General features: G+C 37.8%; 1 protein-coding gene across 9 annotated transcripts in view; it reads right to left on the bottom strand.

Moving 5' to 3' along the window:
• METTL15 (methyltransferase 15, mitochondrial 12S rRNA N4-cytidine) overlaps window positions 1–24,925 on the bottom strand; it is a 95,018-nt gene that overhangs the window by 45,590 nt on the left and 24,503 nt on the right. For all 9 annotated transcript variants that reach the window (XM_055721699.1, XM_055721698.1, XM_055721697.1 and 6 more), the window contains exon 3: window positions 10,794–10,930. In XM_055721699.1, the coding sequence (XP_055577674.1) occupies window positions 10,794–10,930 (137 nt within the window). The remainder of the gene's footprint in view (window positions 1–10,793; window positions 10,931–24,925) is intronic.

Raw genomic sequence — 24,925 nt, 5'->3', positions numbered from 1 at the left:
TTAAAGCAACACTTGGCACTGCATTCCACATGAAGTTGAGCTAGCAGGTATATACAATGTCGTTAAAAATAAACTAGGAATCTAGACATTTGTACTGAAAAGAAATTCAAATCACCCACATTCAGCTCCATGTACTCAACCAACACCTAGAGGGTTTTGAATGTTTTAAATTATTTCAGAAGCTTCTTACCCCTCTTCATCAACTTAGGAAATAGCATTCCTAGAAACACTAACAAAAAACTGTGACGGGAGAAAACCTACATTTAACATTTGTTCATTTCTTGATCAATATCTGTGGTCTAAAAGCTGTAGTTTCTCAGGCTGGAAAATAATTAAGCTGCTTGACCTGTACTTCTGTTGTCTAAAGATGTCTAAGATGACTCAGATATATGTGTACACAATACTCAAATGTAAAATGACTCGATAACAGCAACAGAAAAAATCAAGGAAATAAAACAGGTCATTATTTTAAGCCTAATGCTCGCAAACCTTCCTTCAGAACTTCAATTCAGTCAGCATCTCTTCTAAGGCTTTCCTACTAAAATAATATAATGCTGCTGCTTCTCTCAAGATTACTCAGATCAAAAATGCAGCAATTTGTTTTCCTAAACTAGTAACATATAAAAGGGCTGTCCTCGCTCATCTGACTGGAAATTACATTAAATCTAGCATTGTCACATGAGATGTTATGTATGAAAACAAAGACAAACCCTGCATTATGACATCGAAAATAATTTTAATACTATAGCTATCAGATAATCTTGCCAAAACAAAACAAATAGATAGCCTAAAAAAGATTAATAGAATCTTGTACATAGAATGAGTCTTGATAGGCTGATTAGTACTTAATCATTCTCCAAATACTTCTATTGCTAAATAATGCTTTAGTGGGAGTGTCAACAAAACCACATGCCCTGAAACTAGTGCCACTGTATATGCAGAGGCAGTATTTGGGCATCGCTATGTTCTTACAAGATACCGTACTCCTTTAAGATGTAAACAGTGCACACAAGGACTTCTCTTCTATGCAACCATTACACAAAACTTAAACTCAGCTACTGTACTGGAGATGGTCTGTAACCATCCCACCTCAATGCATCAGCTACGCAGATTAAGTAAGAGTCAGGTCAGGACAGTATTTGGTTGCAGCTGAGGCAGAAAAAAATTGAGCTCGGAAGTGATTTTGATAAATTTATAGTGTTTAAATTCAGCAGATAGAGCTTATTGTTGTCATTCAGTATTAAAATTCTGGTATGATACGGTGCTAAAAGAATTCTGTGATGGAAAGATACGAGACGTTGATACCACATTCATCAATCCTTAACATCCTATACCTTGAGCATAAAAAGCTCTGCTGAGGCCTGCCAAACATACAGATTAACCTGCTTCAGTCAACATAAAGCACAATCTCTCCTGCCCTTACTAACTGTAATTTAAGAGCTGTTTTCTGGCTTCTCGTGGATACAACAGTTAACAACTTCCACCACTGGAGCTAAATACCAGTTTTAAGACCCACTGCATGGACAGCATTGGCGCTGAGAAAAAAAGAATCTTAGTTTAGGACTCCATTCAGACTTTCCCATATACATGGATGTGATGGCAACTCACACTTTAACATGTGCCCACTCTGTAGGCTGCAGTGTATGAGCTTTTTCACATCTGCCTCTGAGGAAAAGAGCAAACATGCTGGAAGCTGAACCTTACGAAAGAGCCACAGTAAAACACGACTGCATGAATGGTACGCTTACTGCAGGCTGCTGGGCAACTTGCTTATTCTAGAAACAATTTTCCTTTACTTCAGATAACTCACAAACTTGCCTAGAGGCTTTTTCTCTCCCCATAAAAAAAGTAAAATAGGGATTTTATATCTTAAAGACCGTGGATACACTTTCAACTGGGTAACACAGGGGTTACTGAAACTGCAGGGGTAGGTCTTAAGATATTTAGACAAACTGTTGCATCCAATTCACTCGATCTTCTCAAGCTTCAGGCTGACACCTGAAAACTGGTTATCTGCCCAACTAGTAGACTCACATTTGTCACCTATTCATGTTACCATCTTCATGACTTTCTCCTAGCTCCAAACTTACTTCTAATATCAAGCTACACACTGTTTTAAAGAAGCACTTGGATTTGTGCATCATTTCTCTTCCACCTCCTTTTATAAAGAAGTACTGTTTGCCTACCTGGTCTTAAATTATGCTACATTTTGAAGATGCTTAGAAGGTGTTCATATATCTATGACTATTTCCACATGAAATATGCCCTGTTTAAGCCAAAAAAATGCATTCTGCTTATATGAATAGATACACGTATTGAAAAGATGTAAGGTATCCTCTAGATTGTGCCTTGTGTTATTTTCCATGGGTGACAATCTCATCAATACTTCTGTTTTTCAGATATCCTATAAACATCAATAAAACACGGAAGAGAAAAGACGGACATACTAGACAGAAAATATTGCACTGCTCAGCAACTAACTTCAATCTGTGCCTTTATTCCTTAAGCAAAAACATATTATTGCACACTCTTGAGGACAGTAACTTTCCCTGTCCATAGAAAGTATTGAGAAGACTTTTGATGCTCACAGGATACTAGCAATTACATACCACCCCCCTGTTTTACGCCATTACTTGCTACTGGTCGCTATGATTAATTGTAAAAATAGCTTATTCATTATAAAAATAATTTTTGTTGCTATCTCAGTTATAGGAGTTTCTCAAATTAACTTTTTACAGAGCCAGTCAACAATGCGTAAATGGATTACTGTGACTGAGGGTTAACCAACCCTGCCACTTCTCTTAACTGTCTGCGGGGCGCAGTGCGATGAAAAGTTCATATATACTTCACATTGCACTTCCTCTCTACAATATCACATTTAACAGATTTTTTTCAAAAGTAAATATATTAAAACATATTTTATATTGTATAGTATTTGATTTCTACTATGCATTTTTACAGTATAATTTTGTTTTTCCATCTCTACGTTGCTGTTCCCAATTACAATACATAACAAGAGCTGATGGTAACTCTGGGGACTGGTGTAGGCACCCAGGCACCTGCAGGTGCTCAGTGCAATATGTACATGCATGGTTGTAGTATACAAATACAGATACAAATTGTTAGAAATTTTACAAAGTATTTATATTCAGAGAAATTAAATTATTCTGCTGAAAGACTAATAAAAAATATGCTCTTAATGAAGAAGCATCAGCATTTGTTCCCATTATCTCTTGATTTAGCCAGGAAATACTCAACAAAATGTTAACGAACTGGTCTTTGCATAGCACTGCATGTCAGTCGCTCCACTTCAGCTCCCTGATCTAAAATCCCTCACAAAACCAATAAACTTAACTTTCAGATTCTTTGGCAGACACATATTATTTGTAACCACGAGTATATGACTGCAATAACAATTCAAAGTATTACCACAGGAATGTTAAGTAAATTAAGAAAATAATCCTATAACATTTAGTTCAGCTAGTTAACACCATCAGTTATATAAGAAGCTGATGCTGAGCTGTATTGAGTTTGCATGGCAAGATTTTGGTAGCAGGGGGGCTACAGGGGTGGCTTCTCTGAAAGATGTCAGAAGCTTCCCCCATGTCAAATGGAGCAAGTTCCATCTGGCTCCAAGATGGATCGGCTGCTGGCCAAGGCTGAGCCCATCAGCAACAGTGGTATCACCTCTGGGATAATGTATTTAAGAAGGGGAAAAACCTGCTGTGCAACAGCAGCTGGAGAGAGGAGCGAGACTATGTGGGAGCAACAAACCTGCAGACACCCAAGTCAGTGCAGAAGAGGCTCCAGGTGCCAGAGCAGAGATTCCCCCGCAGTCTATGGTGAAGACCATGGTGAGGCAGGCTGTGCCCCTGCGCCAGTGGAGGACCACAGCAGAGCAGATACCCACCTGCAGCCCACGGAGGTTATCGGGGGGGGGGGCAGACCCCCACCTGCAGCCCACGGAGGTTATCGGGGGGGTAGACCCCCACCTGCAGCCCAGGGAGGGCCCCACGCCGGGGCAGGGGGTGCCCGACGGGGCTGTGACCCCCTGGGCAGGCCAGGCTGGGGCAGGGTCGCTGGCAGGACGCGTGACCCGGGGGGGCCCACGCCGGAGCAGTTAATGAAGAACTGCAGCCCATGGGAAGGACTCACGCTGGAAGAGTTCATGGAGGACCGTCTCACATGGCGGGGACCCCACGCTGGAGCATGAAACAAGTGTAAGAAGCCTTCCCCCTGAGGATGAAGGAGTGGCAGAGACACCATGGGATGAACTGACCACAACCCCCATTCCCCATCCCCCTCGCCACTCAGGAAGGAAATCAGGAATTGAGTCTGTGAATAAGGGAGGAGTGGGGGGAAGGTGTCCTAAGATTTGGTTGTATGTCTCATTACCCTACTCTGATTTGATTGGCAATAAATTCAATTAACTTTCCTGAGTTGAGCCTGTTTTGCCGGTGACAGTAATTGGCGAGTGATCTCTCCCTGTCCTTATCTCAACCCACAAGCCTTTTGTGATATTTATTTCTCCCCTGTCAAGCTGAGGAGGAGAGTGATAGAACAGCTTTGACGGGCATCTGGCATCCACCCAAGGTTAACCTACCACATGAGCATAAGATACAGATACACATACACATACATGGCAAAGAACATTAAAAAAAAAAAAGTAAAAAAAATCACTGAACATGGTTCTATGTGTTTTTTATGGAAATAGTTGCAAAATTTTTTTTCACAGGTTGACTGTTTTGTCTTTTTTCTTAAATACCAAAAATACCTGGAAGAGTTCCCCACTTTTCTTTTTCAGTATCATGGACTACTGAGCATTGTGTACCCCAAAATGGAGATATATTGTCTTCGTAAAGCTTAAAATGAACAGGACTGAGGACACATTAACTAAAGAGTTGCTTCAACCATGGGAAAACAAAGACTTCCTTTGTCCGCCATGAAATTTCCCTTTTAATCAGTCAACATGTTTTCCTCATTTGCTTGAGTTTAGGGAACATTTACAGGGAGAGGGGAAAACTGGCACTTCTCTCAAAAGGCAGGATTACATGATTCTGGCTTCTTCCACCAGTTTGCTTTCATTTTTGCCATGGAACATCCCAAAGTAATGGGCCAGTTTTGGATACAGAGTTTGTGACACTTGGTATCAATGACCACTGAGAAGGTGTTTATCTCTCTCCTACCAATACTTATGTAACAGAAACACTTTCTGAACCTGGAATTATTAGATTGCAGTCTGAAACTGATAGATTTTGCAGCCCACACAACAAATTAAAACACAATCATTATGTCTGCAAAGAAAAGAAAATTAAGTGTACACAAAAAAGATTTAATTGCAGTTTCAAGCAATGTGATGCTGTTAGTGAAACATCTATAATTACGCTATTTAAGAGAAGACTAACACTCCAATCACACACTCAGAGACTCACTTAGGCTGGAAAAGACCCTGAAGACGATCGAGTCCAATCGTTAACGTAACTCTGCCAAGCCCACCACTAAACCCTGTCCCCAGGTGTGACATCCACACGTCTTCTCAACACCTCCGGGGATGGTGACTCAGCCCCGTCCCTGGGCAGCCTGTGCCAGTGCCGACAGCCCGTGCAGTGAAGACATTTTTCCTAAAATCCCATCTAAACCTCCCCGGCGCAACCTGGGGCTGTTTTTTCTTACTCTGTCGCCTGTGACCTGGGAGAAGAGACCAACACCCACCTCGCTACGGCCCCTGCCAGGCAGCTGTAGGGAGGGATCAGGCCCCCCCCGAGCCCCCTCCTCGCCGGGCTGAACCCCCCCGCTCCCCCCGCCGCCCCCCCAGCCTTGTGCCCCATCCCCGGCCGGGGTCCCCTGCAGCTGGCTGAGGGCGCTGCCCCCCTGGCCCAGGCCGTGGGCAGAGCCATGGCACAGGGCTGGCCCCAGCACGGAGCCCTGGGAACACCCCGTGTGCCCGGCGCCCCCGGGAGGTGGCTCCATCCACCCCCGCGCTTCGGGCTCGGCCGCCCGGGCAGCTTTGACCCCAGCGCAGAGCTTGCCCGCCCGGCCGGCAGCAGCCGCTGGCACAGGGGGTGCTGGGGGAGACGGGCCAAAGGCTCCGCTGGGCTCCGGGTGGGCAGCACGCGCGGCCTCCCCTGTGAAGCTGGCAAGGTTGCAAAAAAGTACTGAAGGACCAAGTTACAAAAGACCAAAAAAAGGGAAAACAATAGTGAAAAGCAGACCGTCGCATGTGTTGTGTATGTCAGGGTACCCAATCTGGCTGAGGAACCCGCTGTTTTGAAGGATCAGACCGCGCGTATGAAAGCAAGTGAAGGTTTCCAGTCATTCTGAAACCCGCACGGCTGGAACTTCAGCAACAAGAGAAAGAATTTTTATTCCTTCTGCTTTTATAAGGAAACATATTTAGGCTTCTTACCCAAATAAACTTTTTGGGGAACAAAATAAACGACAGAGATGCACTTTTTTAATACAATGGCATATTTAAGAGGCTTTTTAGTGTTCTCAGTTGCTTTTTTCCATCGGATATTTAAGGCAACTCATTCATCGATGTTGCCTGCATTTGAGAAGCAGCCAGTTACTGACATAGATGGAGAATTCTTTAGAAAGAAATAGCGCTACAGGTAACTAATTAACTTACTTATATATAGCCATGGCACCATTATAATGGGTATGCCTTGATTGCACACTCTGAATTGTATCCCTTATGCACTACAGTCAAAAATTAAATGGCAGCTTATATAAATAACATACAGCAACAATATAATACTCAGCTACAATTCACAAGCATGTAAAATAAGCTTACTGCAACTGAAAAAAGTTCTGTTTTCCCTAGAACCGAACAAAATAAATTCTATGCTCCCCAGAGCATACAATGCAACCTGATGGGTCTATCTCACTTTTTCTATACACTTAGTTTAACCCTGAAAGCAAAACCCACAAGCACCATCACATCTCAAAACTACTTTAGAACTACAATAAAATGGTAGTTAAATTGGGTGAGGAATTTTATGCTATTTATCCTTAGTTTGGGGGCACAATCTCTTATTCTGCTCAGAGATTTACAAAGAACATATTGTCCCCTCTGCGTAGGCTTTGCATAGGTTTCTCTTACTTAAAAGCCTGCAATGATATTAGTTAATTGCCAGATTTCAGCCACCTCTCCAACCCCTCGCTTTCAGTGGGCGTGAAAGGGTTTACTTGTAATATATATTGCTACTGACTGAATTTTATCTTGTTCTTCTGGATTCCCAGCAGTAATTCCCAAGTTAGAGGCTTCCCCAGAAAGCACGTCAAAGGATTCCCACCCACACACTGAATATCTAACAGGCCCTGACCCATTTTCTCCTTATTAAAGCAGCACTAGATATTTAGGAAAAAAAAACCACACAAAAAAACCAAAAAAAAACCCTAACAAAAAAAAAAAAAAAAAACCAAACCAGAGACACTAAATGAGTGCAAGAATTGCAGTTAGAACTCTACCCTCTTCAGATCTTAGTTCTGAAAAAATCACTACCAAGAAGCAGAGACACATCTAAAATACAAACATCAAATTATTTTTCCTCCATGTTCTCATTTAGAGACTTAATACTCCAGCTGTCTTTCTGCTAAGTACAATGAGGACTTCATTTATTAGTCCTGAATATAGAAAAATCCCCTAATTTAACTATACTTACTTCCTCTTCCGACCATATCTTTGGGCGTATTTCTGCAACTTGAGCTTTAATAATCTTGTAACTCGGTGACTTAAGATATAGGATGCTTTTAAAAATGAAGCCTCTTAGTGAGTAACAGTGGGAACTGTGTGATTTTACTAAGATTATTAAATGTTACCTAACCAGAAGAAGCAATAACAATTAACGCTGAATAGAACTGCATCTTTTTATGGTAGGACGGACTACTGCCAACACTACTGCAAGACTCAAGCTGTTCATGTAGTTAATATGCTGGAATTTATTAACATCCCAAATTAACCAGGTACAGTATTCTAAGTGAAACAAAATGGTCACAAAATTCAGTTGATGTATGACTTTCAGTTGGCCCATTGCATTCACAATTTCAGACACAGTGGGAATCAGATTTACTGGTTACAGCTGCATAACAGCCTTTTCCCCTCCTTGCGGCCTCACCTCCAAAGGAAGTAAAGCATTTCAGCAAGTCAAATAACCTCTTCAAAACAGAAATGTTAAATAGAAGAGGTTAAAAAAAAAACCCACCCTAGTACAGGAAAAGAACGGAGTTTATACCTCTGTGCTGCAGTTCTCCAGTCAGTTACATCTACATCTGTGCTTACGGAACGGACAGCCCTACATTTCTCTCAGCTTGCATCTGCATGCTGCCATTGCCATTTTTAAGATACCACAACTGTTTCTGTGGCTCCTTGGTGAACCAAGGAACCATTTCACCCAAGACTAGACCTGACTAGATACAGATGTCAAAATTCCCTGAGCTTTAGATGTCAACACAGATTTGAATTAAACTGATAAAATTATGATAAAAGGATTTACTTCTAACACAGTGCAGAAAACAGACAATAAACCCATTAATATTAGATCAACCATCCTTTAATGAATACTGAAATAAAAAATTCCATTTATGAAAGCTCCATATCTCATAAGTACATCCATTATACTTACAACTGATTTGTAAGCAAATCCTAGCTTTACCTGTTATTTATAAATTATATACTTATACCTCCTCCTTCCCCCTTTTAATTTAACAATACTTTATGCAACTGATTTCACAAGGAAAGAAGATCAATAATGAGCAAATATACCATATATGAACATTCTTTTACCTTCATTTTTGACATACAGCATTATAATAAAATAAAATAAAATAAAATACGTTTACCTTCTAAAAAAGGATCCGCCTGTTCTTTCTAATAGGAAAGACGGGAGATGAGGAAAAACACCAAAACAGTAAGAATACTGCTCTATATCTTACAATGTATATTCAAGTGGCATGGAGTGATCTTTCAGAGATGAAGACTTTTCACTAATAACTTAAAATTAATGTTATTTGAGAATTCACTTCATTCTACTGATAACTTGAGTCTGTAAAGGTGGACAACACCGTGTCTGGAGTCCAAGTAACCAATGATTTTACAAACCGAAATAGGAACTAGGAGACCTACTTTGTTTATAAAGCCACAGTAAGTTACATAACTGTAAGACTATATTGGTTAAAGCTCATCTTTTCAAATATAAGCAAGCAGAGAAATAACTACGTCAATCACTGGCAGAACAACATCCAACACTTGTAAAATCTCTTCATCTATCTGGAAAACAAACTTCCTTCACACCCAGGTTTGCATAGGACACTTTACAGATAAACACATATTGAGTCACAAGAGACTTTTCATCATTGTCTTATGTAGTGTGAATGTTTCAGAACATTTTTATTAGATATAAGATTAGCTTTAATCTAGACTACATTATTTTTTTCTATGACACAAAGAATAGAAGGCACCACAACTCCCATGACATCTGGTAGAACATCTTTGTAGGCTTACTTTAAAAGTAAATGGACTTTCCCTTGCCGATATTCTCCGCGCTATTCTGTCAAAAAGAGCATTATCTGGAGAAATAACACTTGAGAGAGGAATTCCACAAATTTTTAAGTATACGCTGTATGTCACTTCAGCCCACAGAGTACTAAAAAATTAGAGAAACCTATTTAAGTGGTCTTAGAGAGTAGGATGACTAGAAATTGAGCTATGCTTCCTTGTCATAAGCTTGCATTTTTCCCACTGGGCCTCTGACAATGGCACTTGAAGAAAGGAATGCACAGTTCAGCCTTTTCTTTTAGAAAAGGTGAGGAACACATTCTGCATTACTTAAATAGCACTGCTGTCTTACTACTCCTTTTTTTATGTGGGGAAACATGACTGAACAACCAGGTGTCAACCTTTTATCTGCCTCTTCCCATTTTCTTCTTACTGGAACATTATGCTTTTCCTCATGTAAAAGCTCTTTTGAAATAAATATTCTTAACATTTTCAACCTGACAGCATGTGTTCTCTCCTTCCTACTTTCCCTAAGTTTCTTAAGTATTAATTATTTCATATTATTTAATTTGTATCTACATATTTTTACTTATTTTCGAATCTAAATAGCACCTTCTGAAAAGCTTATATTCATTTTTATATACTGCACACCTTTGCATGAATGTACTCATGCTCTGACTGGGTTTTTTCTTGAATAAATTAAAGTTTTTGAATAAGTTAAAGGAACAAGAACCTAAAAATTGCATTTAGCAAGCAAATTCAGCACTCTAAACAGAACTAGGCATGAGCTTTACACAGATACAGTAGCTTACTCAATTGTTTAGTAGTTTCTGAAGCCAGTGGCAAAATATTTAGCAAACCTAACACTGAATTAAAATTATTTTCTTCTTTTTAAAAATTGAACTATTCATAAGCCATATTTAAATTACCTCATTTGAAAGTATATTATTCCATCCTTTTATGTACAGCTCTGCCATCAGAATCATCTCAAAGCAAGCAGAGCACAAGAATCTTTTTAAAATCAATTTTAAAATATAAAATTGGTTACTTGATGCATATTCAAAATTAACAGAGCACAGAATATGCATTTAACTCCCAAAACCTCAGAAGAAGTTGCACGCAAACACTCATAAATTGAATTGGATCTCCTGTTCAACTGGGTGCATAGAACATACAATGCTATTCTACAGTAAGCCATTAAAATCTATGTATTAAAACTACAGGAACGTATTGCATTGTGAATATAATACCACTGTATCAACCTTGACCATATTTAAGAAAGGAGAAGACAACTTACGGGTACAATTCTGAAAGCTGCTGAGCTATTTTATAAGCTGTGGGGTCCCTGTCTAGTGCATATACTGTAACACCGCTGGCTTTCTCTAGAAGAGCTGTAGTATGACCTCCGGCTCCAAACGTCATATCAAGGAAACGCTGTTGAGTGAAAAAGACAACACCTTTACCTTAGAACAGTGATAAACTGATTGTTGTTTTAAAGCTTCTGTTGCTAATCTCTCTCATATGCTAGCAGTAAAACATAGCATTCAATATAGTCACAATGCCTTTTTGTAAGTATTTTCATATTCTGTGCAAAATTGGAATCATGTCAGAGTAAGCTTTTTAGAAGCTGGGACCTCCCCCCCAACAATCCTTCCGGAATAAAAGGGCAATCGTTTGTACAACCTACTGCAGCTTCATACTCCTCCTAGTTATTTATATTTTGAGTTGAGAGGAAAGTCACTTGGTTTGACTGCCTTGCTTTGACCTTGCTCAATGTGATGGACACAAAGATATATAGGACATGGGACTATAGGAAGTAATCAGCACCATCTACTTTGTAAGAACGTGTCCAAAAGGAAGGCTGATGTACTGTGTATCAATCCAAAAAATGACACTACCATAGTTTTATACCACAGATCAAAGTGTGATGGCAGCATAGGCACATATATCCCGACTGGGATTCACCTAACTAGCACAGAAGACATAGGTTTGCAAGACACAGTACCACTCATTTAGGGTTCACCGTGCAAGGACAAAGCTATGTAAGATAGGCTGGATCTCCTGGACCTTCACTACCATCATGACATGCCCTAACAAGATGCAGAATAGCACAGGAATACCCACCTTCACAGCAATCTCACTGCAACTGCTGATGTGGCATGCTCTATGGGCTTAGTCACATCTTTTGATAAACAACATACACTTCCTTGCTTCTGAGGAATACTTACTGCCCATGAACATATACCATGGTTTTTTGGATAGAGAAATTTAGACTGAAAAGTTTTTAGTAACACCAGGCAGAGACAGCCATTCTCTCCAGCCTTCTGGACTGAAACTGATGGCACATTTAAGGAACTCTGAATGCACTCTGACTAGAACATACAGGTATGGATGGAGTCAGCACAAGTTGAGTAAAATTGGGCATTGAAATTCCTATAGCAAGTCTCTCAGAACTCAAAGTTCCTGAAAATACATGGAAATTTCATATTCTCACCTTCAAAACGTCACAAAGAAGTAAAATAAGACAAGAAAAAAACCCTCAAAAACAGAACACAATCCCCCCAAAAAGGCTTTCTATCTCATACTTGAGAAGGATAACGGGGGTAATAGGGTCATCAAATCTCACACAGAGACAAGATGACTTCAAAAGGCTGGTTAACTCCCAGCCACATCATGGAGAACATCTGGAAAAAACTGGTTTGCCTGCAAAGAAGGGAGACTTAGCAGTGGTGTGCTGCTGGTCCCAGCAGGGAAAAGGAAGGGAGAAGCTGAAGGGCAGCTGAGGTAAGACTCTGGAAAGGTGACCGCTGCTCTCCTGATGGCTCTGCAGTTTCTGTAGGCTCATTCCAGAGTTGTTTCTGCAGTTAGAGTCCATTTGACCAACAGGCTGACCAGGAGGCTTTGCTCCTGAGGCTTCCCTAAGGAACAGTGACTTGGGACACAGGGCTATACAATCCCGCTAATGGGAGTAACACAAGAAAATTAGGTAGAACTTAAGGCTGGTTTAAGGTGTTTGGTTTTTTTATCTGTACAACAGCAGTAGTGTTTCTAGAAGCTGTCCCACACACCTTCCCTCCTTTGGCCTGACAACATTGGCGCTTAACCGCTTAGAAGTCAAGAACTATTTTGTTGACAGAAATAACCGGCTCACCGCTCAGTAATGCAGAGGTTGCATGACTGCAATCCCACTTCGGAAGGATTTCCTTTTCAATTACTAAGAAAGTATATATAATCCTATACTCTAGGGAAAACATACTGGAGTTTAGAAAGAGATAGATTTTTATTGTTTGATGACAGTGTATTTGAACCAAAGCAGAAATGTGACTGAACAGCATCTTCCCTAGTTTCTGCCTCTCTGGATTCCCATAACTCTTCCCTCTTGGCTGATTTAACTAACCGCTGTTGACTGGGGCAGCGGGGGGAATCGGACTCATGCAAGCTAAACGAAAACAACAAATTGTCCATATCCTTCAATATGAATACCTGGTCTTTTTTTTTTTCCCCACCTCTCAAATTGCTTCATGTGAAACAGATTTTGGAGACCGCTTACCAAGCGCAATTATATTAAATAGAAATTAATGTGAACTACACTTATGCATAAAAATTATACACCACAAGTTAAGCACCTTTTAGGGGAAATTTTGTCATTTCTCTCTTGAAAGAATTAAGATTCAAGCACAAAATTCCTCTGGATAAAAACAGAAATTCAAAGGCAACGAAGAAAGGCCCAAACATTTTTCCAGAAACAGTTTTTAGAAAACATAAATAAAAGCCTTTTAAATGGAAAATCCATAATACTAAAACTGAATATTTATGAGACTAATAATAAAACTCTACTGTGGCTAAAAGTATGTGCAAATTAGGATCCTTTAAGATCTTTATGTTGTCACGGTACAATTTTTGTATTATGCCATCATGCTTCCTAAGCCTATGCTCTAGAAGCAGAACTTCCCTATAATATTTTACAAAGTTCATGCAGGAAAAAAAATTGAGTTGGCTCATCATCCAACATTAAATCGCACCACTCATACAAAGAAATAAAGAGATTAGAAATACAGATTATTTTTCTTGTAAGCAGTATAAGACAAAGTTACATTAAAGAGGATATAATATGCATACTATACAAATGCTCCCACAATATATCTAAGCATTCTGATTTCTCTTCTGCCATAAAAAAAAAAGTATATTCACTGAAACAAATTTACAAGCACAAAACTGAAACAGTCAGAAAAGTGTGGGTATTTTTTTAAAAAACACAACTAACCACAAGACTTTAGCTAGGTTTTGAGAAGACCTGCATACCTTCAAAATCCCACGATACTGAAAACACTTTCTATGCAAGCCCTCACATTATCACCGTTGATCAGATTCAGAGAACCTCTCTTCTGATAGAGGGTCCAACTCAGTATAGGCCTTTTTTCCACTACACTGTTACCTGTACTATCCTTGTAAAAATCCAATACTGGCTACTGAGTGTCATATTATAGTAATTAGCAAAATTTGTATTATCTCAAATGAAAATCAATATAAAACTGGAATTTTTAACTCTGCATTTAGCTTCAAAAATTAGAAATACTAACATGAACTGACAAATATATAAATCCTCTTAAATGACTCTTAAAACTTCCAAAAAATATCTGATATATGTATTTGATTTGCACTCAAGTTACTTCTATTTAATCCTTACCGGAATAACGTACATAAGTAATACAAAGACCTTTCACTTTTATCTTCTATTTCTGTAAAAAAACTCCTTTTGAAAAAGTGAGGCAACAATAGAAAATTAAAACTACCTTTTTATTTCTTGCATACAATTAACCCACTCAGAAATGCACTCAAAAAACTTGGTCAGAACAGTCTCAAGTGTCATTTAGGATTGCACTTATTCCAGAGCAACACAAAACAATCAAAATTACTCTTGGAAAAAGTAGGTTTAATCAACATGAGTAACGTCATCTGCATTGGGTTTGGTTGTTTTGTTTAAAAAACAACAAAGAATTGCTTTGATTTGATATCATAGCTAGAAATCTAGCACTAAAATTTCGAAAAATCTCAACACAACCTTCCACGAAGTAGAGCTACAATGTTGGCAGGAAGAGTCAAAGAAGGTATAGGAAGTGCTCGAACCAGCTACTTCGATCTTCTTTACAACAAAAGTTTGAAATAATAATTTTATTTCACTTAAACTCACTACTAAAGTTCCAGAAAATAGTCTTTCTTCACCCATACATTTACCAATTGCTTATTTATTGCACATCTGTTCTTTTTCTAAATATTTAATTCTCCTTTGTTGATCCCTACAAAGTATTACACAGATTTGATCCTTTGTGCCTTTCCCTCACCAACATCTCCATGCTATGGAGAAGGTCCTTTGTTTCATTAGGTTTGAACAGCAGGAACTCAAAATATGAGTTAGCGACCTCTTTGGCCAAAATATCCAGACAATTTTGCTATTTAAACAACTTTTTCTTTTTTCCCCAAAATTAATTTTTGGAGGTCTCGTGGCTCATTCAAGAGCATTTAATTTGCTATTCTGCTTAAGTCTCACCTTTTCTCACACACATCTGCCTCTGCTTTCAGTAATTTTAAATTTGATAAACTTTAAGCTTAATAAACCCCTCATACATGCTGAATATTGATGAACCACACAGATCTTCTAAATAAACCAAACCTCCTAAGAGCGCAAAGGAAAGAAGAGGAAGGATAAGGATCATTGTACCATGACATAGTGACAAGCTCTCAATATTGTGACAGCATCAAAAAGCTTTAGTTAAGAACTCATACCAACACTGACGGTGAGTAAACACACGCTCACCAAAGTATATTGCCCTTTCTGAAAGAACCAACACAAACTAACCAAACCTTTAAGCAACAGCAGACAACTGTAATGTGATCTTTACATTGGGAGCACTACATAAAAGAGGATACAGCTCTGATTCAAGCAGAAGTGACTGCAGGACTGAATACACAGTGCTGGACAAAACACTGCATCACCAGCATTAACGGCATAGGCTAAAGCATTTTTGGCATCCTAGCAAACCTAATTCTGGCTACATTAAGTAAATTTTGGCACAACCTTTAAAGGTAAGAAAATCCATGGATAATCTTTGAACTGCACAGATACGTATGCCTAAACTAGCAAGGAAGGACTCGTACAGATGCCTCAATCTAGCAGTTCCACTCAAAAGCGATGCTTTGCATCTAGAACCTAAAAAAAAATCATCACCTCAAGTTATCAAATCAAATAATTTTATTATTAACACAACCTTTTTGGAGCATTGATCGCATTTGAAATTAATCACTATACTATACTGCTTCATAATAAGCCTTTTATATATTCCATTCATCTTTCATGCCTGAAATAAAAGAAAGATACTTCATTTTTTTCTTCCTCTTTCTCTCTTGCCTAGTAGTTTTTAATCAAATTAAATGACATTTTATCCTCCTGGTCCTATAAATACAGGAAAAGATTATTACATGAATTCCTCCTGCAGTGACTCACCATTCCATTGTTAAGTTATGATAGCCCCATGAGAGCTCCCCTTGGGAATTTTATAATCAGTTTGTGACTGTATGTTTTAGAAACCATTTGGCTCTTTCATGACATACAAAACAACACAAAGCAACAAACAAAAACTTTATAGCCTTCATTTTACAACTAGCTCTAAGATAGTTGCAGAGATAGAAAGAGTTCATCTTCCTCATTTTTTTATACAAGACGTTTTTTCTTCCTCTTGCAACCCGGACACAGTCTCAAAGGGGACTTTGACAAGTTGTATGAAGTCTTAAAGAGACTTTGGCAAATTGTACAAAATACCCATGACATAGTGAGTTGCAATATAGTACATGAAGCACTATGCCAGACAGTCTTCTACCCCAGGTATGAGCACTTCATGAGCAGGCTCTCTCCATCACTGACCCCATGACTGACTGCTGCAGATTGCCTTTTGGTCTAGACAAACTAGGGCTCATCTTGTTCATAGTTCTACAATACAAAAAGATGGTTATTATGCCAGACTAACTAGTACACATAAGGCATTCTTCCATGGCTCTTTCCAACAGATGACATTAATTTTTCCAAAAAAAGGAGAGCCTGTTATTCCCCCTACACACCAACCTACCTTGCACTGCATAATTTTCTTCAGTCCCCAGCCCTGTTTAACCACGTTTTTCTACTAAAAAAAAATGAAACTATATTGATAATGACCATCCTTCTCTGCCTTCTGCAAGCATTATCACCTGAACCACCTTAACACCAAATTCACAGATTTAAAAAAAAAAAAAAAAAAAACCACCAAAAAACACCACCAACAAAACAAAACCAAACAAAGAAAAAAAAAAAAATCAATCTCAAATCAACCTTCCTGGGAAAACAGCGTTCCTTCCTCCAGCCCTCTGTTTCGCACTTCCTCTGAAGACTTAACATACACTCACAGAAGGGACAGTGGTACAAGTACTCCCCTTGGATGCTCCTGTATCATCTTGTTGGCATTTTCCACTTCCTGTCTAAAGTATTTTTTCTTTAAGGGGCAATCATTCAAGTATAGCAGGATAACGTACTGAGCAGACCATTTTGCAGCACCCTTCATAGTATATTTGTGCGAGTATCCTCCTCACAAATGAAATGCTCGTAAGACACATCAAACACAGCATGAGTCAGTCACGTAGGTGGTAATGAAGATGGCTATCACATCGGTCAAACAGAACAGTCGGGCAGTCACGGAAAGACAAACTGATCCTACATATATTACAATGCATGACCTCTATACAATGCAGAAGTAACTCAGCTTTGCCATATGCAATATACGTATCAAAAATGGTTCAGATTTAGTTTTAAGAAGAAAACATTACTCACTAGTAAGCCAAAAGCAGTGAAAAGAATCCTACTTAATTAGTCACCTCTTTTGGCTAATAGGAAAGACATACTTCCTGATACGCGAAAAACCAAGCCAAGACTAGTGCTGTTTTCAGAAAACAATAAATGCGAAGTTTAAAATATGAGCAGAAGAAAAATTAACTTGAAAAAACTACACACTTCACCAGTATCATATCAATATTATATACAAATATAATACTTTAACAATGATACATGCCTGATGGAGGGCTTTCCACCCCAAACTGGGCTTCAAATGATAAACTAGAATCACAGAACTTCCACGTGGGAGGTAGAGAAAGGAAATCTGCCCACAATCCCTGCTGCCACAGCCAAGAACACTGCCCCAGTCCAAACAGTCCCTCGCCCTCCATGTTCCATCTTCCAGAAGAAAAATCAGGAGTTAGAAAGAATAACAATTACGAAATTAGTATCTTTTCACTGCTTTCAAAACAAATGTGTTATGCAAGTAAATGGCACCCTTTCCACTTTTTACAGACTTGAAAAATACCAGAATACTGATGTGTTTGAAACAAACCCTGCAAAGAAAAACGGAAGAACAACTACCCAGCAGCTGAGCTATGCTGCCTAACTTTTCAGCTCATCGGAAGAAAAATTAAAAAGCCTGATATTGACTGCTTGAAGAAAGAAAAATAAAACTGAAAAGACTCTTTCATGCAATTGAGACAAACATCAAAATAACAATAGTTTTTCCTGGACTTATTTTTATACTTGATATGCTAACAAAAATAAATTCACAGAAGTAAATGGTTATGTGATGAGAGCAATGACACTTTTCTACAATACTAGAGCCACCATTCACTAGTGCATTCCAAGCCACCTGCGACCTGGTCACAGGGCTTGTCTTTGCATTCACACATCTTTCTTAGTGGGATCACAAGCCAATGTTTGTCACTGTTTCCATATTTCAAGTAAGTGCTAGTGTTTTCTTGTAAATGGCAAGCAGGTCAAACTACTAGTATGCTTGTATTTTGAACTGAGACATTTGTTAAAACTAACAATAAATATTTATTACTGCATCACCAGGCACTGTTGGTAGGTATCTAAGTACTCTCTTACTGTATTTGTATCTATTCCATTGCTTTGTGGAAAAAAAAAGAATCCCAGGAACAGAAAAATAATATCATAAAAAAAATATCACAATGCAAGACACCTTTTGCTTCTTCATTCTCCTGATGTTTCCATGCTGAGTCATGTCCTTTAAATTTGTTCTCTGAATTTCCTCATTATTTACAACAGAAATTGTTCATTGTCACAACACAACTTGTTTTCTACTGTTTTATTTTTCAAATATCAACTCTAAGTGCATTAAAGTATAAATATATCTGACCTCTTCTTCAAGCATCTCGAATTTGCCACAGCTTACCATTTTAATACACTGAACTATTTCATATACACATAAGGAGAATACACTGAGCTGAAGAGTTGCAGTGGGCAGCAGTGACAAGGAATTCTATAGTCATCTTTTTCTAGCCGTGATTTTTTTTCAAGGCAGAGTTGATATGCTGTATGTTTTTATTACCCCACAGCTAATCACTGCAAAGGTATGAATTAATACAGACATTTTAAAAATAATTATTGGAGTAAATGCTTCTTGAATAAAGCACACAGACTGTTGTTTGGGCAGATATTTTAAAGGTCCACAGTGGGACAAGCCAGAGTCCCTTCTCAGTTCCTTAGTCTTTTCCTTCCCTTCTGCAAAGCTTAAAATCCAACAGCTCAAAATTGAAAATCAATGCTCAGTGCTGGCCTTTGTTAACACCAACCTCACTGAACCTAGTTTCAATAAACACAGAGGGACAATAATCAGAAGTACAAATCCAAAAAGTGATGCTAAGAAGAAGGAAAAGTATATCCAAACTTTAACATTATTTCCTTCCAAGCTTCTAAAAGTAGGGATTCTATTAAGCCACAACGTGAAACAGAACTTACTCATACTATGGAAGAGGATGGTGATCCACCAAAGAGGCTTCAAATCCTATTCCAGCCAACAGGCTGGACTGAGAACACCCAAGACCCTAAATGGACTTCTGTTAGGAGACACTGGCAAACATTTCTTTAAGAAGGCAACCTTCCCAAGACCACAGCTCGCTCCCCATCCACCTTTGCACAGAATTACAACAGATGTTACTATTGGTATGCATGGAGAATGAATCGGAACCTCTGGGTGCAAACATATTAGTTCCAACCCCCACAGACTATCAATAAAAACACAGCCAGTGCATGCACAAAGACACACACGTATAGTAATTTCTAATCACAGGGAGAAATAAATTTCTAAAAAATGACACTGTTTAAGGAAAGAAACTTACTAATCTTAGAACTGTTCTGATTTGCAGTCTCCTTTTTCCCAGCTAGTAGCAGTAATTGATGAGAACAAATAAATACGGCTCGTTCTATTCCAAGTAAGTTTCTGCACTTCAATAGATGACCAATTACAACGTCAGTGTATGAGCAAGTACTTTTCATCCAAAGACAGAAGAAAAGGCTCTGTTGCTTTGAAATCTGTAATACTTACCAGAATTAAGTCATAAGCATTTCTTTTCATTCAGGCCTTTTTAACAGCTATTCTGACATTCTCTGGGATACAGTAAAAAAGTATCAGTGCTAAAGTTTTTCTTCAATTCCTCTTCTTTTTTACTTTATCAAACACAATGCACCTTAGAAAACCAGGAATTGATGGCCATATTCAAGGGCCCTAATTTTAAGGTAATTGTCCAAATGGATCAAGAAACAAAAATGTCTTCAGAAAATAATAATAATAAAAAAATCTATCTTAATTGAAATAAACTTCCCATGTTGTAACATGCAGCAATATACTACACGATAATTTTAGGAAAAGAAAAATATTATTACTTCTTTTTCATGTACAGGAGATTATACACACACACACACACATATATATATGTATATATAAAGTTCAGAGGGCCTTTACAGATTACCATTCACAGTGGTACATGCATACCAATGAACAGTAAAAAAATGCTGTTCAGTATTTTTATATATGTACTAATGATAAAACTAGCTTTCTAAGTCAATAAAGAATAACTAATACTAGTGCATTTTGTCCAAATTTATAATCATCTCCAAAATCTGAAGTTAACACTTCTGCTGCACAAACATTGAACTGCGTACATATATGCACCCTATGCTTTACAATGAAAAGGAATTCAGGCAGCAGCACCGGGACAACCATGTACCATGCAGCTCAAAGTCAGTTTGCCCCAGTGCCTTAAGATGGCAAGGACTTGGTTCCACATAAACCAGTTAAGCTATTTCTGGAACCAATGAGATTGAAAGTATTCCCATACTACTACCCAAGACCACATACTTGTTACAGAATGTGATTTTTAATCAACAGAAAAGATAATAATTATTCTGAGATGACCTGATGCTCTAATTCAGATGTTTTCACAAGAAACTAAATGAATGGGAAAAAAAATCATCCTGTGGAGTGAAGTATTTTAGAAGAAAGCAAGTAAGTGTTGGGTGGGGTGGTGGTTTTTTTGTTTTATCACATCAGTATCTCATCCAAACCTCATTTGCTGCTGAAATCGCTCTGTATGTCCAACAGATGGACATAAACAGCACATTTCTCCTACCCTCTTTCTCCATGTCACCTCCTAAGCATGCACAACTCAAGCCTATCAAGATTTCCACAAAACTGATTTCGAAACAAATTATGGCAGTAAAGATTATCCCATACAGCTCTCAAAAGACAATCATGTTAAAAATATTGGTTTGATATGCTGAATACTGGGATTGAAAAGACAAGCTAACAATATTTCTATATTCTTTTGAAATTATTTTACATTATAGAAACAAACATTTCTCCAAAACACATACCACATATGCAACATTTGCACTTCTTACAGCAGTTACCTTTAATCAACTAGATATAGTTTGTAAATATTTTTTACGCTAAAGCAGACAATCATGTCTTCTTCCCACATGCACTGTTTAAGGTCAGTTTTTGCAAAGTACAGCAACTTCTAACATGAGCCTACAAGATGTTATCTGAGGTACACACAGAAAATCTTTGCTCTGCAGCCCATCACTTTTGAAGACACATGTCAGTATCTGTTGGAGTAGTTTTGACAGATCATGTTCATGACCAAATATAATGGAAAAGAAAAATGAAATTTAGCTGTCTTTTCTTAACACATATTCTGAACAACACAGTCCAGAAAATGGTAGTAACCAGCAGGAAGCTAAACTTTAATTTTCTATTAATTTAAAAGGCACTATTAAGGTATAACTTTGTCAGAGACAGAAAGGAAGTAATTTCAAATCTCTTTACACAAAGGTTATTTCAGGTATTGCTTTGCATTTTAAGTTACTCTTACAAATTATTTCTGAACAAATTATAATGGTCATTGTGTGCAGTAAATACAAGAATATAGTTCAAAAGGAACCTTGAATTATTTCCCTTAGCTCACTGCAACCATATTTATGTACAAACAAAAATGAAAAGCGTTTCTTTAAAAACTCACTTAAATTAACATTTACAAACAAGAAAACCAAACCTATTAATTGCAGTGCCTTTGCAAAGTCACACATGGGTAAAGTCACTTAGACCAGCTCAGTTACATAGAACAATCCAAAATGTCGGTGTTGACTTTGGAACATCTTATTACGGTAACAAACAATCTATTTAAAAGAGACTAATGGAAGTAGGATCACTTTCCGTCTGAAAGACATATGGAGTCTTTTTCCTGTCAACTGAAGTTCATGGCTGGATTCAATTTACAACTCTGATCGGAATAACATGCTTAAAAACCTACAGTGTGCAGAAATCTCACAAATGTTCTCCTAACGTTACATAATATTTATGTAACTTTGCAACATAAATTATGACTGATAACAGTCCTTGTTCTAATTGTATTACTACATGAAAAAACTTCATGTAAACATATGCTTAATTGGATTTTGAGCATATTACAGTAGTAAATTTAAAAAAACATCAACCAAAAAAAAAGCAAAGCAAAATAAAATAAAAGAAACAAAAATCATGGCATTCTCCAGAAGAAAAAAATTTCCTTGAAAAATGTTTTTATTGTTCACCTTCAGCTGAAGCACAAATACAAAATCATAAATTGTACACAGCTACCAATACAACGACATTCTGAATTAAAGTTGTTGTTAAGAAGAATAACTTACCTTCAACATGAAAAAAATCTACCCATCCAAACTCTTTAAATAGTTTTCTCTTCTAGCATTATTTCAAATAATATTCTCTACTGATTAAAGTAATGGGTATTTCAAAAAAAGTTATTCATTTTCAACTACGTTTCAAATATATTATTCTTCTACAAGAGGAATTCAAAAGGCAGTGATATGAGAATAATCTCCCATTTGTCTTTAACATTATTCATGCAATAACTTTATTAACATTTTTTTCCAATAATCAACTTAGCAAGTTCTCTCCTGTGAGCTACTCGTTAATTTCATTCTTTGTAACTAATATCTGAATGTATTAAAAATATTTTTCTGAGTTTTAATTATATATGCAGAAATCCTAATTAAGATGGTATTTGTGATCTCTTAGGAAAGGTCAGCCCCCAAACATGAAGCACATGTTTTCTACAAAACATGTAACAGAAGTTCCATTTCATAAGAAAGGTTTAAGAAAAAAAAAAAAGAACAAAACAAAAAAAAAACCCTAACCAAAATATTTCATATACTCCCTCCCCAGACAAATACACACCACTACGGTGTTGGATAAAACTGCAAACACATGACACACATTTAAAGACCGTGAAGAATGTTGTCGTGTCATTGAAGTCTTTGCCATAGCATGCATTCAAAAAAGACCACAAAGTTTGTCCTACTACCTTAGCCCTTTTGGTTTTCATTTCCAATTATTTCAACTGTGCAAAATTGTAGTGCTTTGGGGTGGTGGTTTTTTTTTTAACACACACTCCATGGAACTGGGCAGAAGGAAATCAGTATGATCAACAGAATTAATTCTGTTCTTCAGGATAGTGAAGCTCAGCTGACTCGCAAATGAAACATGTTGTATACTCTGTAGTTACGTCTCTTCATTTTTAAAAAAATAAAAATGTTTGTAAACCATCAGGCTATTCATATTTCTCACTCAACAGGCTTAATACACAACATGGTCCTCCAGCTCCACTGCTCTCTGTCTTTTGTGTCAAACACAGCAGTGCTTAAGAACCGTGGGCTTGGGGCATACTCAGTAAAAGATGACATATTAGCAGCTTTCCTTCTAATATTAGCGAACCCAGGCTACGCTACTTCTGCTCTAGGATCAGTATTTCTTTGAAAAGGTCACACTGCTGACTGTTTTCTTCCTGGTCAGGATACGGACAGTTCAGCACAATGACAGAATGGGATGTGGTGCACAGAGCTGCCAAAGGTAGCCTGTAATTTAGATGCTTTTCTATTTGCAGATGGTTGGGTTGATGAGTAGAATAGAACACTAGAAGCAATATCGCCTTCTTATAGAAGCTACGACTTCCTAGAAGTCTGAGCAACTATGTAACAGATTTAAAGCTTTATCATGCCAGTTCAAGTTAACTTATCAGGTAGCGTTTAGTTCCCTACCACAGACATGTCCAACACCACGCCGATAATGCCTCATTTAGATACTGCAAGGCAGCAGACTAAATGTTACGAAAAGGAACATTCTACGCAGAAGCACAGACCACTGCAGAGGATGCACTGTTACGGGACTCTCTGTTGAAACAAAACATTGTGCTGTAGGCTGGCATACCCCAAGAGCCATATGAATTCTAGTATCTCTAGACCTTGGGTTGATGGCCCACATCTTGCACTGGATGCTAATTATGTCTGCTCATATTGTGACTTATTAAATGATTTGACATGCCACGATATTATGCTATTTTTTCATATATCATTTTTGTATTGAGTTGGTCAACCAGATCTTGTTCCCGTCATTTGAAGATTGCCTAGCATCCTACAAATCACACAAACGGATATATGAATAGAGTCCTAAGTTAAAAGTATCACCAGAAATCATGTTCCCGGATTAGACCATCAGCCTTGTTTACAAGGCTTTTTAAAAAGAGAGGCAACTGTGCTAGCTCAAATTCCTACCTTATATCACAGCAATATTTGCAGTACAACAACAACAGTATTAGTAACGTTCATCCTTACAATTCATTAATGTAGTTATGGCTAGACAACAGTAAGCTTTTGTACACCCAAGTCTTACGACTGACAACCTAAAGCCAATAAAAATATTTTCCATGAATCACTTGGTCCGAACATATTTCAGCATCATTTCTAGAAATTTTACATTAATTTTAGCAGAAATAATCTCTGCCTGAACAGGGAAGAGGTCAAGTGTAAAGTGGCAAGGGAAGACACTGCTTCTGAGAACGCAGGTTACATTAGTCATCTTTTCATGAAATTAATACAAAATTTTCGGACCGTGGTAGATTCCAGCCATGTATTTATGAGATGCTAAACAATATTCTTAAATAATTGATACCTTTTTTTTTATTTTACATTAAAAAATCTTAAAATTATTTACAATGACAGATTTTTTT

The sequence above is a fragment of the Falco cherrug genome, chromosome 10 (genome assembly GCF_023634085.1).
Source record: "Falco cherrug isolate bFalChe1 chromosome 10, bFalChe1.pri, whole genome shotgun sequence".
Taxonomy (NCBI): Eukaryota; Metazoa; Chordata; class Aves; order Falconiformes; family Falconidae; genus Falco; species Falco cherrug.
Note: the sequence above shows the minus strand (reverse complement) of the source record. Positions and strands in the feature narration are given on the sequence as shown.